The following is a 16,143-nucleotide window of genomic DNA, read 5'->3' as shown; positions in this document are numbered from 1 at the left end:
TTATTATAGTGCTAATACCAAGCCTTATTCTTCTCTTCGTGTACATTCAAATTTATTTCCTCCGTTGTTAATGAGATGTGTAAACCACAACCATTCACGTCCTCAACTTCTGTCTTTCCGTTCCCTGTTCCACAGGAGCTGGGTCGGTCCGACTCGCCGTCAGAATGCGAGGGCGAGGGCGAGAGCTCAGACGGGCACAGCGTCAACGAGGAGTGTAGCAGTGACGCTAAAGACATTGACCAGGATAACCGCAGCTCCTCGCCCTCCATCCCCAGCCCCCGAGACGGGGAGAGTGACTCGGACTCGTCCGCCCAGCAGCAGCTGCTCCTACTGCAGAGGAGGGAGAGAGAGAGACAGGGACAGTCGCAGCACCCTCCGGTTATCCAGTCCTGTCAGCCAGGGACCTCCGGTGGTCGCTCCGCCACCCCGCCGTTACCTCCCACGTCCTCCACAGCCCCCACACTGGTCCCCCAGGTGTCCTCTCCCTCCGCACCCCCCACTTTCCTTCCACTGCCACTACCGCCTCCCATGCCCCAACAGGCCGGCCCCCTCTCTCTCAACCAATCAGGGGTGTCCATCCACCCCCAGAGGCGGCCCTCTCCTTCGCCTCATTCTCCGCTGCAGGGGATGTCTCAGGCTCCACCCCCAGGACCTCAGGCTCCACCCCCAGGACCACAGTCGCTACCTAGCGCGCTCCACGGCCCACAGCCCCACCCATTATCCATTCCCCACCCACTTCAGGTTGGCCCCTCCCACCTGCCTCACCCCCACTCCCTCCCCCCCCAGTCTCAGGTCCCGCCCTCCCCACTGCCTCTCGGCCAATTGCAGCAACCGCCCCACAGGGTCCACACGCCTCCCAGCCAATCGTTGTCCCAGGGTGGATCGTCCAATCAACTGCCCCGTGAGCAGCTCCTACCCCATGCCTCCTCCATGTCTATGCCCCACATCAAGCCCCCTCCCACCACCCCCATCCCCCACATGCCCAACCGCGACCCCCAGTCTCACAAACACGGCCCTCCACATCTATCGGCGCCCCCCTTCCCCCAGATGCCCTCCAACCTGCCCCCTCCGCCCGCCCTCAAACCCCTCTCCTCCCTGTCCACCCACCACCCTCCCCCAGCCCACCCTCCTCCCCTCCAGCTCATGCCTCAGGGCCCTGGCCAGCAGCTCCAGCCCCCACCAGCCCAGCCCCCTGTCCTCACCCAGTCCCAGAATCTCCCCCTTTCAGAGAGAGAGAGAGGCAACCAGCACCCCCCTCCTCTACCTCTCTCCGGACCATCGCAATCCTCCCACCCCAACACACCCCAACAGCCCCCGTTCCCTCCTCACCCCTTCAACCCTGTCCTGCCCCCCTCCTCCGCTGGCTGCCCTCCCTCGTCCTCGTCTCTACCACCAGGCCTCCAGCCCCCCTCCTCCTTCTCCATGCCCATCACCGTCCCCGTCGGCTCCGCCTGCCCAGGTCCTGCCGTCCCGCCTGTACACATCAAGGAGGAACCTCTTGACGAATCAGAGGAGCCCGAGAGCCCTCCGCCCCCTCCTCGGAGCCCCTCCCCCGAGCCTACCATCGTCAACACGCCCAGCCATGCCAGCCAATCAGCACGGTATGCCCTGACACACACACACACACTGTCAAAAAAATACACACACACTGTCAAAACACACACACACTGTCAGAACACACACTGTCAGAACACACACACTCTGTCAAAACACACACACTCTGTCAAAACACACACACTCTGTCAAAACACACACACACTGTCAGAACACACACACACTGTCAGAACACACACACTGTCAAAACAAACACACACTGTCAGAACACACACACTCTGTCAGAACACACACACTCTGTCAGAACACACACACTCTGTCAAAACACACACACTGTCAGAACACACACACACCCACTGTCAACACACACACACTGTCAGAACACACACACTCTGTCAAAACACACACACACCCACTGTCAACACACACACACTGTCAGAACACACACACTCTGTCAAAACACACACACTCTGTCAAAACACACACACTCTGTCAAAACACACACACACTGTCAGAACACACACACACTTTCAAAACACACACACACTGTCAGAACACACACACACTTTCAGAACACACACACACACTGTCAGAACACACACACACTGTCAGAACACACACACACACACACACTCTGTCAAAACACACACACACACTGTCAAAGCACACACACTCTGTCAAATACACACACACACTCTGTCAAAACACACACACACACACACACACACACACACACACACACACACACACACACACTGTCAAAGCACACACACTCTGTCAAAACACACACACTCTGTCAAAACACACACACTCTGTCAAAACACACACACACTGTCAGAACACACACACACTTTCAGAACACACACACACACACACTCTGTCAGAACACACACACACTGTCAGAACACACACACACTGTCAGAACACACACACACTGTCAAACACACACACTCTGTCAAAACACACACACACACTGTCAAAACACACACACTCTGTCAAATACACACACACACTCTGTCAAAACACACACACACTGTCAAAACACACACACTCTGTCAAAACACACACACACTGTCAGAACACACACACTCTGTCAAAACACACACACTGTCAGAACACACACACTCTGTCAAAACACACACACACACACCCACTGTCAACACACACACACTGTCAGAACACACACACTCTGTCAAAACACACACACTCTGTCAAAACACACACACTCTGTCAAAACACACACACTCTGTCAAAACACACACACTCTGTCAAAACACACACACACTGTCAGAACACACACACACTTTCAGAACACACACACACACTGTCAGAACACACACACACTGTCAGAACACACACACACTGTCAAAGCACACACACTCTGTCAAACACACACACACACACACACACACTCTGTCAAATACACACACACACACACACACACACACACACACACACACACACACACTGTCAAAGCACACACACTCTGTCAAATACACACACACACTCTGTCAAAACACACACACACACACACACACTGTCAAAGCACACACACTCTGTCAAATACACACACACACTCACACACACACACACACACACACACACACACACACACACTGTCAAAGCACACACACTCTGTCAAAACACACACACTCTGTCAAAACACACACACTCTGTCAAAACACACACACACTGTCAGAACACACACACACTTTCAGAACACACACACACACACACTCTGTCAGAACACACACACACTGTCAGAACACACACACACTGTCAAAACACACACACTCTGTCAAAACACACACACACACTGTCAAAGCACACACACTCTGTCAAATACACACACACACTCTGTCAAAACACACACACACACACACTGTCAAAGCACACACACTCTGTCAAAACACACACACTCTGTCAAAACACACACACACACTCTGTCAGAACACAAGTTGTTTCACAAATAATATTAATGATTCATTCATACAAGTCATATAAGAACTGTGATGTCAGCAAGCTGCTCAGGGGTGTCAAACTGATTTTACCACGGACCGCGTTTGGTCTTCACTGAGGTCCGGAGGGCAGCCCACGTGCCGGGTGTTTGACACCCCTGATTTCGTGTGTATTTCCATGAATTACATTTAACATTTACATTTAACATTTACATTTAACATTTACATTTAACATTTACATTTAAGTCATTTACATTTAAGTCATTTAGCAGACGCTCTTATCCAGAGCGACTTACAAATTGTATCGTTGGCTAAACTGTACAGCCGTACTATACAGAGCATTTGGAAAGTATTCAGACCCCTTATCCACATGTTACATTAAAATAAATAAAATTGATTAAATTATTTTTTTCCCCTAAAATCAACACACGATAATGACGAAGCAAAAACCATGTTTTTACATTTTTGGGGAAATGTATTAAAAATAAAATAGACACTTTGCTACGGGACTTGACATTTCAAGACATTTCTCATAGCAAAGGGTTGATCATTTTTTTCAACTTGATTAGAGTCCACCTGTGGTAAATTCAATTGATTGGACATGATTTGGAAAGGCACACACCTGTCTATATAAGGTCCCACAGTTGACAGTGCATGTCAGAGCAAAAACCAAGACATGAGGTTGAGGGAATTGTCCGTAGAGCTCTGAGACAGGATTGTGTCGAGGCACAGATCTGGGGAAGGGTACCAAAACATTTATGCAGTATTGAAGGTCCCGAAGAAAACAATGGTCTCCATCATTCTTATCAATTAATTTTGGAAACACCAAGACTTTTCCAAGAGCTGGTTGCCTGGCAAAACTAAGCAATTGGGGGAGAAGGACCTTGGTCAGGGAGGTGACCAAGAACCGGATGGTCACTCTGACAGAGCTCCGGAGTTCCTCTGTCGAGATGGGAGAACCTTCCAGAAGGACAACCATCTCTGCAGCATTCAACCAATCGGGCCTAAGGGTGCTGTACTGCAGCGCCAGCTATGCCATCAGAGTCCCTGGGTTCGCGCGCCCAGGCTCTGTCGTAACCGGCCGCGACCGGGAGGTCCGTGGAGCGACGCACAATTGGCCTAGCGTCGTCCGGGTTAGGGAGGGCTTGGTCGGTAGGGATATCCTTGTCTCATCGCGCACCAGCGACTCCTGTGGCGGGCCGGGCCCAGTGCACGCTAACCAAGGTTGCCAGGTGCACGGTGTTTCCTCCAACACATTGGTGCCGGCTGGCTTCCAGGTTGGATGCGCGCTGTGTTAAGAAGCAGTGCGGCCTGGTTGGGTTGTGTATCGGAGGACGCATGACTTTCAACCTTCGTCTCTCCCGAGCCCGTACGGGAGTTGTAGCGATGAGACAAGATAGTAGCTACTAGCAATTGGACACCACAAAATTGGGGAGAAAAGGGGTGTAAAAAAAATAATAATTAAAAAATAATAATAATAATTAACAACCTTTATGGTTGTAAGGCCAGAAGGAATCAACTCCTTAGTAAAAAGCACATGACAGCCTGCTTGGAGTTTGCCAAAAGGCACCTAAAGGACTCTCAAACCATGAAATGTTTCTCAGCAGCGGGGACTGGGAGACTAGTCAGGATCAAGGGAAAGATGAACAGAGCAAAGTACAGAGAGATCCTTGATGAAATCCTGCTTCACAGCGCTCAGGAACTCCTTCCAACAGGACAACGACCCTCAGCACATAGCCAAGACCATGTCTTTGAGTGGCCCAGCCAGAACCCGGACTTGAACCCTATCGAACATCTCTGGAGAGACCTGAAAATAGCTGTGCAGCGACACTCCCCATCCAATCTGACAGAGCTTGAGAGGATCCTCGAAAACTCCCCAAATAGAGGTGTGCCAAGCTTGTAGCGTCATACCCAAGAAGACTCGAGACTGTAATCGCTGCCAAAGGTGCTTCAACAAAGTACTGAGTAAAGGTTCTGAATACTTATGTATAAGTGATATTTCAGTTTATTTTTAATACATTTGCAGTATTTGGTAACCTGTTTTCGCTTTGTGGTTATGGAGTATTGTGTGTAGAATAAGAAAACAATTACAGCAAGGCTGTAATGTAACAAAATGTGGAAAAAGTCAGGGTCTGAATACTTTCCGAATGCACTGTACTTTTTGTGTATATCCATGAAGTACTGTCAGCCAAACTGTACATCTTTACTGTATATTAATGTGTATTTCCATGTTTTCCATTGTTTGTCAATAGGTTCTACAAGCACCTGGACCGCGGGTACAACACGTGTGCTAGAACAGACTTCTACTTTACTCCTCTGGCTGCTTCTAAACTGGCCAAGAAGAGAGAAGAGGCGCTGGAGCGGGTCAAGAGGGAGGCCGAGCAGAAAGCCCGGGAGGAGAAGGAGAGGGAGAGGGAGAAGGAACGAGAGAGGGAAAGGGAAAGAGAGAAGGAACAGGAGAGAGCTGCCGTGAGTGTTTGGTGTAAATCTGTCTTCATGTCCAACATCAACAGTTGTGAAATTTGAGAGTTTCTATGTTTTGTAGTAAAATAGTAAAAAAAAAAAAAAAAAAGATGGAGGAAGATACATTTTTCCAATGACATCAATCAATTAGTGGACAATGCCTCCTCATTGGTTAAAATCACAATGCCTCCTCATTGGTTAAAATCACAATGCCTCCTCATTGGTTAAAATCACAATGCCTCCTCATTGGTTAAAATCACAATGCCTCCTCATTGGTTAAAATCACAATGCCTCCTCATTGGTTAAAATCACAATGCCTCCTCATTGGTTAAAATCACAATGCACGAACACATAGAAACACCTTTTTTTCACAACTGTTGTTGTTGCCGTGGATTTGAGATGTCCCTTTAACTTTACATTCTTTTCTAAAACATCCTTTATGAGTATTTGTCTAACTGCTCACTTACAACCTGTTACAACCTCCTTACAACCTGTTATAACCTGTTACAACCTCCTTACAACCTGTTATAACCTGTTATAACCTCCTTACAACCTGTTATAACCTCCTTACAACCTGTTATAACCTCCTTACAACCTGTTATAACCTGTTACAACCTCCTTACAACCTGTTATAACCTGTTACAACCTCCTTACAACCTGTTATAACCTCCTTACAACCTGTTATAACCTGTTACAACCTCCTTACAACCTGTTATAACCTCCTTACAACCTATTATAACCTCCTTATAACCTATTACAACCTCCTTATAACCTGTTATAACCTCCTTACAACCTGTTACAACCTCCTTACAACCTATTATAACCTGTTACAACCTCCTTACAACCTGTTACAACCTGTTATAACCTCCTTACAACCTATTATAACCTCCTTATAACCTGTTATAACCTCCTTACAACCTATTATAACCTCCTTACAACCTGTTATAACCTCCTTATAACCTATTATAACCTCCTTACAACCTGTTATAACCTGTTACAACCTCCTTACAACCTGTTACAACCTGTTACAACCTCCTTACAACCTGTTATAACCTCCTTACAACCTGTTATAACCTGTTACAACCTCCTTACAACCTGTTACAACCTGTTATAACCTCCTTACAACCTATTATAACCTCCTTATAACCTATTACAACCTCCTTATAACCTGTTATAACCTCCTTACAACCTGTTATAACCTTCTTACAACCTATTATAACCACCTTATAACCTGTTACAACCTTTTATAACTTGTTACAACCTATTATAACCTCCTTATAACCTGTTACAACCTGTTATAACCTCCTTATGACCTGTTACAACCTGTTATAACCTCTAAAACCTATAACCTTTTATTACCACCTTATAACCTGTTACAACCTGTTATAACCTCTAAAACCTATAACCTTTTATTACCACCCTATAACCTTTTATTACCACCTTAAACCTGTTACAACCTGTTATAACCTCTAAAACCTATAACCTTTTATTACCACCTTATAACATAAATATTTTGGCTCACAAGCTTAGCCTTTTGTTAACAACACTGTCATCTCAGATTTTCAAAATATGCTTTTCAACCATAGCTACACAAGCATTTGTGTAAGAGTATTGATAGCTAGCATAGCAAAGCCTAGCATTCAGCAGGCAACATTTTCACAAAAACAAGAAAAGAATTCAAATAAAATGATATGCCTACAAATACGTCACAATGCTGCAGACACCTTGGGGAAACGACAGAAAGTGTAGGCTCATTCCTGGCGCATTCACAGCCATATAAGGAGACATTGGAACACAGCGCCTTCAAAATCTGGGCAATTTCCTGTTTGAAATGTCATCTTGGTTTCTTCTGTAGCATCAGTTCTGTGGCACTCACAGATAATATCTTTGCAGTTTTGGAAACGTCAGAGTGTTTTCTTTCCAAAGCTGTCAATTATATGCATAGTTGAGTATCTTTTCGTGACAAAATATCTTGTTTAAAACGGAAAGTTTTTTTTATCCATAAATTAAAAGAGCGCCCCCTATATCCAAGAAGTTAAACCTATAATAACATCCTTATAACGTTTATAACCTTTTACAACCTCCTTATAACCTCAAACCTCTTATAACCTTTTCCAACCTATTATAACCTATTATAAGATCCTTATAACATGTTACAACCTTCTTAAAGGTTATAATAGGTTATAAGGTGGTTATAAAAGGTTGGAAATGTTTTGAGGTTATAAGGAGGTTGTAAGGAGTTATAACCTGATAGTGTTTACAACCTATTATAACCTGTTACAACCACCTTACATCCTATATCTTTCTTACAACTTGTTATACCCTCTTTATAATGTGTTGTAACCTCTGCACGTATCTCTCTCTGTTCCAGAAAGCCTCCAGTTCGTGTCATGACGGTCGTATGGGTGACCCCCAAATGGGTGGCTCCGCCCACATGCGTCCTCCCTTCGACGGCCCCCCTACCTCCATCGCCGCGGTGCCCCCCTACATCGGGCCCGACACGCCCGCCCTTCGCACCCTCAGCGAGTACGCCCGCCCCCACGTCATGTCCCCGACCAATAGGAACCACCCCTTCTTCGTCTCCCTCAACCCCAACGACCCCCTGATGGCCTATCACATGCCTGGCCTCTACAACGCCGACCCGGGCATGCGGGAGCGCGAGCTGCGAGAGCGGGAGATGAGGGAGAGAGAGATGAGGGAGAGGGAGCTGAGAGAGAGGATGAAGCCTGGGTTCGAACACAAACCCCCGGAGCTAGAAGGCATGCACCCCTCTGCTAACCCCATGGAACACTTTGCCCGACACGGGGCCATCTCCTTACCATCCATGGCGGGACCGCACCCCTTCGCCTCCTTCCACCCAGGTCTCAACCCCTTGGAGAGGGAGCGTTTGGCGTTGGCCGCGGGACCCCAGCTCAGACCAGACATGAGCTACCCGGAGCGGCTGGCGGCGGAGAGGCTGCACGCCGAGAGGATGGCGGCGGTGGCCAACGACCCTATCGCCAGGCTTCAGATGTTCAACATCACGCCTCATCACCACCAGCACTCCCACATCCACTCACACCTGCACCTTCATCAGCAGGACTCCCTGCACCAAGGTCACGCTATTCCCATCAAACAATACTCTAATACACTGGTTGCAAATACTGCAGTTCGTCTTGAGAATAACTTGTTAACTGTAGCTAGTCGATTACTATATTAGCAGCCTTGATGGCACTGACTCTGGTACAAGTCTTCTAATCCAATCAAACGGCTGTAGCGTGCAGTGACCAATCATAATCTGTTCTAAACGGAACATGTTTATGATGACATTTAGAATCATTGATCATTGTGATGTATTGTGATGTATGTTTAAGTGTACACTGACCATGTGATTGTTTTGACTCTGTGCAGGCGGTGGTGAATGTCTTGTGTGCCCTCCAGGTTCGGGGGGGCACCCCCTCGTAGACCCCCTGGCAGGAGGCCCCCACCTCGCCCGCTTCCCCTACCCGCACGGCGCGATCCCCAACTCCCTCCTGGGACAGAACCCACACGAACATGAGATGCTGCGACACCCCGTCTTCGGTAAGAACGTCAACCAACAACATGTCAATATCAGACACTGCCGAGCCGAGCTGGGCCGAGCCGAGCCGTACTGAGCCGAGCCGTACTGAGCCGAGCCGAGCCGTACTGAGCCGAGCCGTACTGAGCCGAGCTGGGCCGAGCCGTACTGAGCCGAGCCGTACTGAGCCGAGCCGTACTGAGCCGAGCCGTACTGAGCCGAGCCGTACTGAGCCGAGCCAAGCTGTGCCGAGCTGTACTGAGCCGAGCCGTACTGAGCCGAGCCGTACTGAGCCGAGCCGTACTGAGCCGAGCCAAGCTGTGCCGAGCTGTACTGAGCCGAGCCGTACTGAGCCGAGCCGTACTGAGCCGAGCCGTACTGAGCCGAGCCGTACCGAGCCGAGCCGTACTGAGCCGAGCCGTACTGAGCCGAGCCGTACTGAGCCGAGCCGTACTGGGCCGAGCCGTACTGAGCCGAGCCAAGCTGGGCCGAGCCGTACTGAGCCGAGCCAAGCTGGGCCGAGCCGTACTGAGCCGAGCCGTACTGAGCCGAGCCGTACTGAGCCGAGCCGTACTGAGCCGAGCCAAGCTGGGCCGAGCCGTACTGAGCCGAGCCAAGCTGGGCCGAGCCGTACTGAGCCGAGCCGTACTGAGCCGAGCCGTACTGAGCCGAGCCGTACTGAGCCGAGCCGAGCTGGGCCGAGCCGTACTGAGCCGAGCCGTACTGAGCCGAGCCGTACTGAGCCGAGCCGTACTGAGCCGAGCCGTACTGAGCCGAGCCGTACTGAGCCGAGCCGTACTGAGCCGAGCCGTACTGAGCCGAGCCGTACTGAGCCGAGCCGTACTGAGCCGAGCCAAGCTGTGCCGAGCTGTACTGAGCCGAGCCGCAAGCTGAGCCGAGCCGTACTGAGCCGAGCCGCACTGAGCCGAGCCGAGCTGTGCCGAGCTGTACTGAGCCGAGCCGTACTGAGCCGAGCCGTACTGAGCCGAGCCGTACTGAGCCGAGCCGTACCGAGCCGAGCCGTACTGAGCCGAGCCGTACTGAGCCGAGCCGTACTGAGCCGAGCCGTACTGAGCCGAGCCGTACTGAGCCGAGCCAAGCTGGGCCGAGCCAAGCTGGGCCGAGCCGTACTGAGCCGAGCCAAGCTGGGCCGAGCCGCACTGAGCCGAGCCAAGCTGGGCCGAGCCGTACTGAGCCGAGCCAAGCTGGGCCGAGCCGTACTGAGCCGAGCCAAGCTGGGCCGAGCCGTACTGAGCCGAGCCAAGCTGGGCCGAGCCGTACTGAGCCGAGCCAAGCTGGGCCGAGCCGTACTGAGCCGAGCCGTACTGAGCCGAGCCAAGCTGGGCCGAGCCGTACTGAGCCGAGCCGTACTGAGCCGAGCCGTACTGAGCCGAGCCGTACTGAGCCGAGCCAAGCTGAGCCGAGCCATGCTGAGCCGAGCCGTACTGAGCCGAGCCGTACTGAGCCGAGCCAAGCTGAGCCGAGCCAAGCTGGGCCGAGCCGTACTGAGCCGAGCCGTACTGGGCCGAGCCGTACTGAGCCGAGCCGTACTGGGCCGAGCCGTACTGAGCCGAGCCAAGCTGGGCCGAGCCGTACTGAGCCGAGCCAAGCTGGGCCGAGCCGTACTGAGCCGAGCCGTGACTGAGCCGAGCCGCACTGAGCCGAGCCGCACTGAGCCGAGCCGTACTGGGCCGAGCGTGCATTGAGCCGAGCCGCACTGGGCCGAGCCGTACTGAGCCGAGCCAAGCTGGGCCGAGCCGCACTGAGCCGAGCCAAGCTGGGCCGAGCCGCACTGAGCCGAGCCGTACTGAGCCGAGCCTGAGCCGAGCCGTACTGAGCCGAGCCAAGCTGGGCCGAGCAAGCTGGGCCGAGCCGTACTGAGCCGAGCCAAGCTGGGCCGAGCCGCACTGAGCCGAGCCGCACTGAGCCGAGCCACTGAGCCGAGCCGTACTGAGCCGAGCCAAGCTGGGCCGAGCCAAGCTGGGCCGAGCCAAGCTGGGCCGAGCCACTGAGCCGAGCCGTACTGAGCCGAGCCAAGCTGGGCCGAGCCGTGCACTGAGCCGAGCCGCACTGAGCCGAGCCGCACTGAGCCGAGCCAAGCTGGGCCGAGCCGCACTGAGCCGAGCCAAGCTGGGCCGAGCCGTACTGAGCCGAGCCGTACTGAGCCGAGCCGTACTGAGCCGAGCCAAGCTGGGCCGAGCCAAGCTGGGCCGAGCCGTACTGAGCCGAGCCGTACTGAGCCGAGCCAAGCTGGGCCGAGCCGTACTGAGCCGAGCCGTACTGAGCCGAGCCAAGCTGGGCCGAGCCGTACTGGGCCGAGCCGTACTGAGCCGAGCCAAGCTGGGCCGAGCCGTACTGAGCCGAGCCGTACTGAGCCGAGCCGTACTGAGCCGAGCCAAGCTGGGCCGAGCCGTACTGAGCCGAGCCAAGCTGGGCCGAGCCGTACTGAGCCGAGCCAAGCTGAGCCGAGCCAAGCTGGGCCGAGCCGTACTGAGCCGAGCCAAGCTGGGCCGAGCCGTACTGAGCCGAGCCAAGCTGGGCCGAGCCGTACTGAGCCGAGCCAAGCTGGGCCGAGCCGTACTGAGCCGAGCCAAGCTGGGCCGAGCCGTACTGAGCCGAGCCAAGCTGGGCCGAGCCGTACTGAGCCGAGCCAAGCTGGGCCGAGCCGTACTGAGCCGAGCCAAGCTGGGCCGAGCCGTACTGAGCCGAGCCAAGCTGGGCCGAGCCGTACTGAGCCGAGCCGTACTGAGCCGAGCCGTACTGAGCCGAGCCAAGCTGGGCCGAGCCGTACTGAGCCGAGCCGTACTGAGCCGAGCCAAGCTGGGCCGAGCCGCACTGAGCCGAGCCAAGCTGGGCCGAGCCGTACTGAGCCAAGCCAAGCTGGGCCGAGCCGCACTGAGCCGAGCCAAGCTGGGCCGAGCCGTACTGAGCCGAGTCGTACTGAGCCGAGCCGTACTGAGCCGAGCCGTACCGGGCCGAGCCGTACTGGGCCGAGCCGTGCCGAGCCGAGCCGTACCGAGCCGTACCGGGCCGAGCCGTACTGGGCGGAGCCGAGCCGTACTGGGCTGAGCCGAGCCGTACTGAGCCGAGCCGTACTGAACCGAGCCAAGCTGGGCCGAGCTGTACTGAGCCAAGCCGTACTGAGCCGAGCCGTACTGAGCCGAGCCGAGCTGTACTGGGCTGAGCCGTACTGAGCCGAGCCAAGCCGTACTGAGCCGAGCCAAGCCGTACTGAGCCGAGCCAAGCCGTACTGAGCCGAGCCGTACTGAGCCGAGCCAAGCCGTACTGAGCCGAGCCATACTGAGCCGAGCCGTACTGAGCCGAGCCGAGCCGTACTGAGCCGAGCCGTACTGAGCCGAGCCGAGCCGTACTGAGCCGAGCCGAGCCGTACTGAGCCGAGCCGTACTGGGCTGAGCCGAGCCAAGCTGTACTGAGCCGAGCCGTACTGAGCCGAGCCGTACTGAGCCGTGCCGAGCCGCACTGGGCTGAGCCGAGCCGTACTGAGCCGAGCCGAGCCGTACTGAGCCGAGCCGTACTGAGCCGAGCCAAGCTGTACTGAGCCGAGCCGTACTGAGCCAAGCCAAGCTGTGCCGAGCCGTGCTGGGCCGAGCCGTACTGGGCCGAGCCGTACTGAGCCGAGCCGTACTGAGCCGAGCCAAGCTGGGCCGAGCCGTACTGAGCCGAGCCAAGCCGTTCTGAGCCGAGCCGTACTGAGCCGAGCCGTTCTGAGCCGAGCCGTACTGAGCCGAGCCGTTCTGAGCCGAGCCGTACTGAGCCGAGCTGTACTGAGCCAAGCCGTACTGAGCCGAGCCGTTCTGAGCCGAGCTGTACTGAGCTGGCTTGGTCACACAAATCATAGTTGCTGGAACAGGGCAATGTCAAAAGAAAATATCCGAGCCAAAGCAGGTTCTGGGTCAACGCTATAGTGTGACGAGGCATTTATCTACCACAGTGGGGATCTCGATTCGTTGTCCTGATCCTGTTGTGCGTTCCTCTCTCCAGGCACTCCGTACCCCCGGGACCTTCCTCCCCAGATGTCCGCAGCCCACCAGCTCCAGGCCATGCATGCCCAGTCTGCAGAGCTGCAGCGGCTAGCTATGGAACAGCAGTGGCTGCATGGACATCACCACATGCACGGTGGCCCACTTCCTGGCCAAGAGGACTATTACAGGTCAGAGACACACGGAGACGCATTCTGAACGACACACCTACTGAACGACACACCTACTGAAAGACACACCTGCTGAACGACACACCTGCTGAAAGACACACCTGCTGAAAGACACACCTACTGAAAGACACACCTACTGAACGACACACCTACTGAACGACACACCTACTGAACGACACACCTACTGAACGACACACCTACTGAAAGACACACCTACTGAACGACACACCTACTGAACGACACACCTACTGAACGACACACCTACTGAAAGACACACCTACTGAAAGACACACCTACTGAAAGACACACCTACTGAAAGACACACCTACTGAACGACACACCTACTGAACGACACACCTACTGAACGACACACCTACTGAACGACACACCTACTGAACGACACACCTACTGAACGACACACCTACTGAACGACACACCTACTGAACGACACACCTACTGAACGACACACCTGCTGAACGACACACCTGCTGAACGTCACAACTACTGACACACCTGCTGAAAGACACACCTGCTGAACGACACACCTGCTGAAAGACACACCTGCTGAACGACACACCTGCTGAACGACACACCTGCTGAACGACACACCTGCTGAACGACACACCTGCTGAACGACACACCCACTGAACGACACACCTACTGAACGACACACCTACTGAAAGACACACCTACTGAACGACACACCTACTGAAAGACACACCTACTGAAAGACACACCTACTGAAAGACACACCTACTGAAAGACACACCTACTGAAAGACACACCTACTGAACGACACACCTACTGAACGACACACCTACTGAAAGACACACCTACTGAAAGACACACCTACTGAACGACACACCTACTGAACGACACACCTACTGAAAGACACACCTACTGAAAGACACACCTACTGAACGACACACCTACTGAAAGACATACCTACTGAACGACACACCTACTGAACGACATACCTACTGAAAGACATACCTACTGAACGACACACCTACTGAAAGACATACCTACTGAACGACACACCTACTGAACGACACACCTACTGAACGACACACCTGCTGAAAGACAAAGACGCGTTTGAAAACACTTAACCATACACACACACACACACACATTCATTACAAACACATAGACAGAGGTGGTCTAGACAGCATCGGTCCTTAAATGAGATTTAAAAATTAAATTACAAAACAAATATTAAACATAACATAATATGGTTAATCTGTGATTATAAATTCTTGTTGCTAATTGAAAAAGATTGTCATTTGTGTGATTTCTGTAAGATCATGCAGACGTTTCAAGTGATCTCGAGTTCCAGAAATGGATTCCTTTTACAGAAAAACCTGATGGCAAGTGATGTTTTACCTTAAGAACTAACTCCGCACTTTGCATTTTCAGAGAATGTGACCCCATAGGGTCTATATATATATATATATATATATAGACTGAATGTAGTCACTGTTTTCTATGGGTTGTGGAGCAAGTCTATTAACATTTATAAGATTGCATTGGGCGAATTATAGACATGTTTCTTAGCAAATATACTGCAGTGAGGAAATGTTTAAACGCTTGTACAACGATTTGCAGCCGGCTTTGTTCCAGGTTCTCCAGCTTGTGATCGTCTTGTAATACAATACCGCCTGTGAGGCTTATCAGTGTGCATATAAACCTTGGGTGTTTTGTGTTTTTTTTTATTTCTAAACTTGGGGACAAGTGGCGACGCTAACGTGTCGTTTGTCGTTGTTTTGTGTGTCTTGTTTTTTTTTAGCCGCCTGAAGAAGGAAAGCGACAAGCAACTGTAACTGACCAATGGGGGGACGCGGAGACACGCAGGAAGTTGCCCTAGGACACAGGAAGTAGTTACAGAACAGTCAAGTCGATCAGAGGAACCCAACCTCTGCTCCTCCCCAAAGCTGAAGACGGAAAAAGGAGGGTTGTTCTGTCGGCTGTTTTCTTCTTTCCCCGTCTGTTTTCCTGCCCCCCCCACACAAAAAACATTAAGAAAGACTGTGTTTGGTGTAACTATAGCCTTCATAGTAGTGACAACGACCTCGAGACTGCATGAAAACTACTGTAAAGCTTCCACAACGTGTTTCGTAGGTGGGTGAAATGCCCAAGACACTTTGTCACTGTTGCTAGTCGACGGGGAAGACGAAGACCAGTAAAAAGCATCGCTCCAGACATTATAGCCGCGGAAAGATTCAGAACAAAGTGCTATATTATTTTAATACATTGTTGGAGGTTTTCATCATTTTTTTTTTTACGAAAAGCTGCGGCACGACTTTATTGAGTCTGTAAATAGTATATCTATATATATATATATACACATACATATATATATATACATATAATTATTATTATTGTTACTAGGTGTGGACTCGGAACCAAGTCATTTATAAACCTCCAATATGTTATTGTGTTCTGAAGCATTATTCCATGTT

The 16,143-nt window shown here is 51.9% G+C and overlaps 1 protein-coding gene and 1 long non-coding RNA gene across 70 annotated transcripts in view; one reads left to right on the top strand and one right to left on the bottom strand.

The window, feature by feature from the left end:
- LOC118377411 (arginine-glutamic acid dipeptide repeats protein-like) overlaps positions 1-15,519 on the top strand; it is a 384,037-nt gene extending 368,518 nt beyond the window's left edge. For 19 of the 22 annotated variants that reach the window (XM_052481333.1, XM_052481332.1, XM_052481334.1 and 16 more), the window contains 6 exons: positions 136-1,601; positions 5,765-5,981; positions 8,347-9,070; positions 9,366-9,536; positions 13,516-13,684; positions 15,471-15,513. In XM_052481333.1, coding sequence (XP_052337293.1) covers positions 136-1,601; positions 5,765-5,981; positions 8,347-9,070; positions 9,366-9,536; positions 13,516-13,684; positions 15,471-15,504 — 2,781 coding nt within the window. In that variant the 3' untranslated portion in view covers positions 15,505-15,513. Of the gene's footprint in view, positions 1-135; positions 1,602-5,764; positions 5,982-8,346; positions 9,071-9,365; positions 9,537-13,515; positions 13,685-14,985; positions 15,449-15,470 lie in introns of those variants that run through there. The other 3 variants (XM_052481336.1, XM_052481337.1, XM_052481338.1) reach the window with 3 other exon arrangements.
- On the bottom strand, positions 13,612-14,800 carry LOC127912384 (uncharacterized). 48 transcript variants are annotated; one of them, XR_008082205.1, is made up of 7 exons: positions 14,678-14,777; positions 14,518-14,645; positions 14,406-14,469; positions 14,198-14,373; positions 14,010-14,153; positions 13,866-13,961; positions 13,612-13,753 (listed from the first exon to the last, which is right to left on the bottom strand). It is a non-coding gene; the product is annotated as an uncharacterized LOC127912384 (long non-coding RNA). The 48 variants fall into 48 exon arrangements; XR_008082204.1 differs by having other exon boundaries at positions 13,622-13,769; positions 13,882-13,961; XR_008082194.1 differs by having other exon boundaries at positions 13,629-13,753; positions 13,818-13,913; positions 13,946-14,153.
- Positions 15,520-16,143: the final 624 nt, after the last annotated feature.

Source organism: Oncorhynchus keta, chromosome 27 (genome assembly GCF_023373465.1).
Source record: "Oncorhynchus keta strain PuntledgeMale-10-30-2019 chromosome 27, Oket_V2, whole genome shotgun sequence".
NCBI lineage: Eukaryota > Metazoa > Chordata > Actinopteri > Salmoniformes > Salmonidae > Oncorhynchus > Oncorhynchus keta.
Note: the sequence above shows the minus strand (reverse complement) of the source record. Positions and strands in the feature narration are given on the sequence as shown.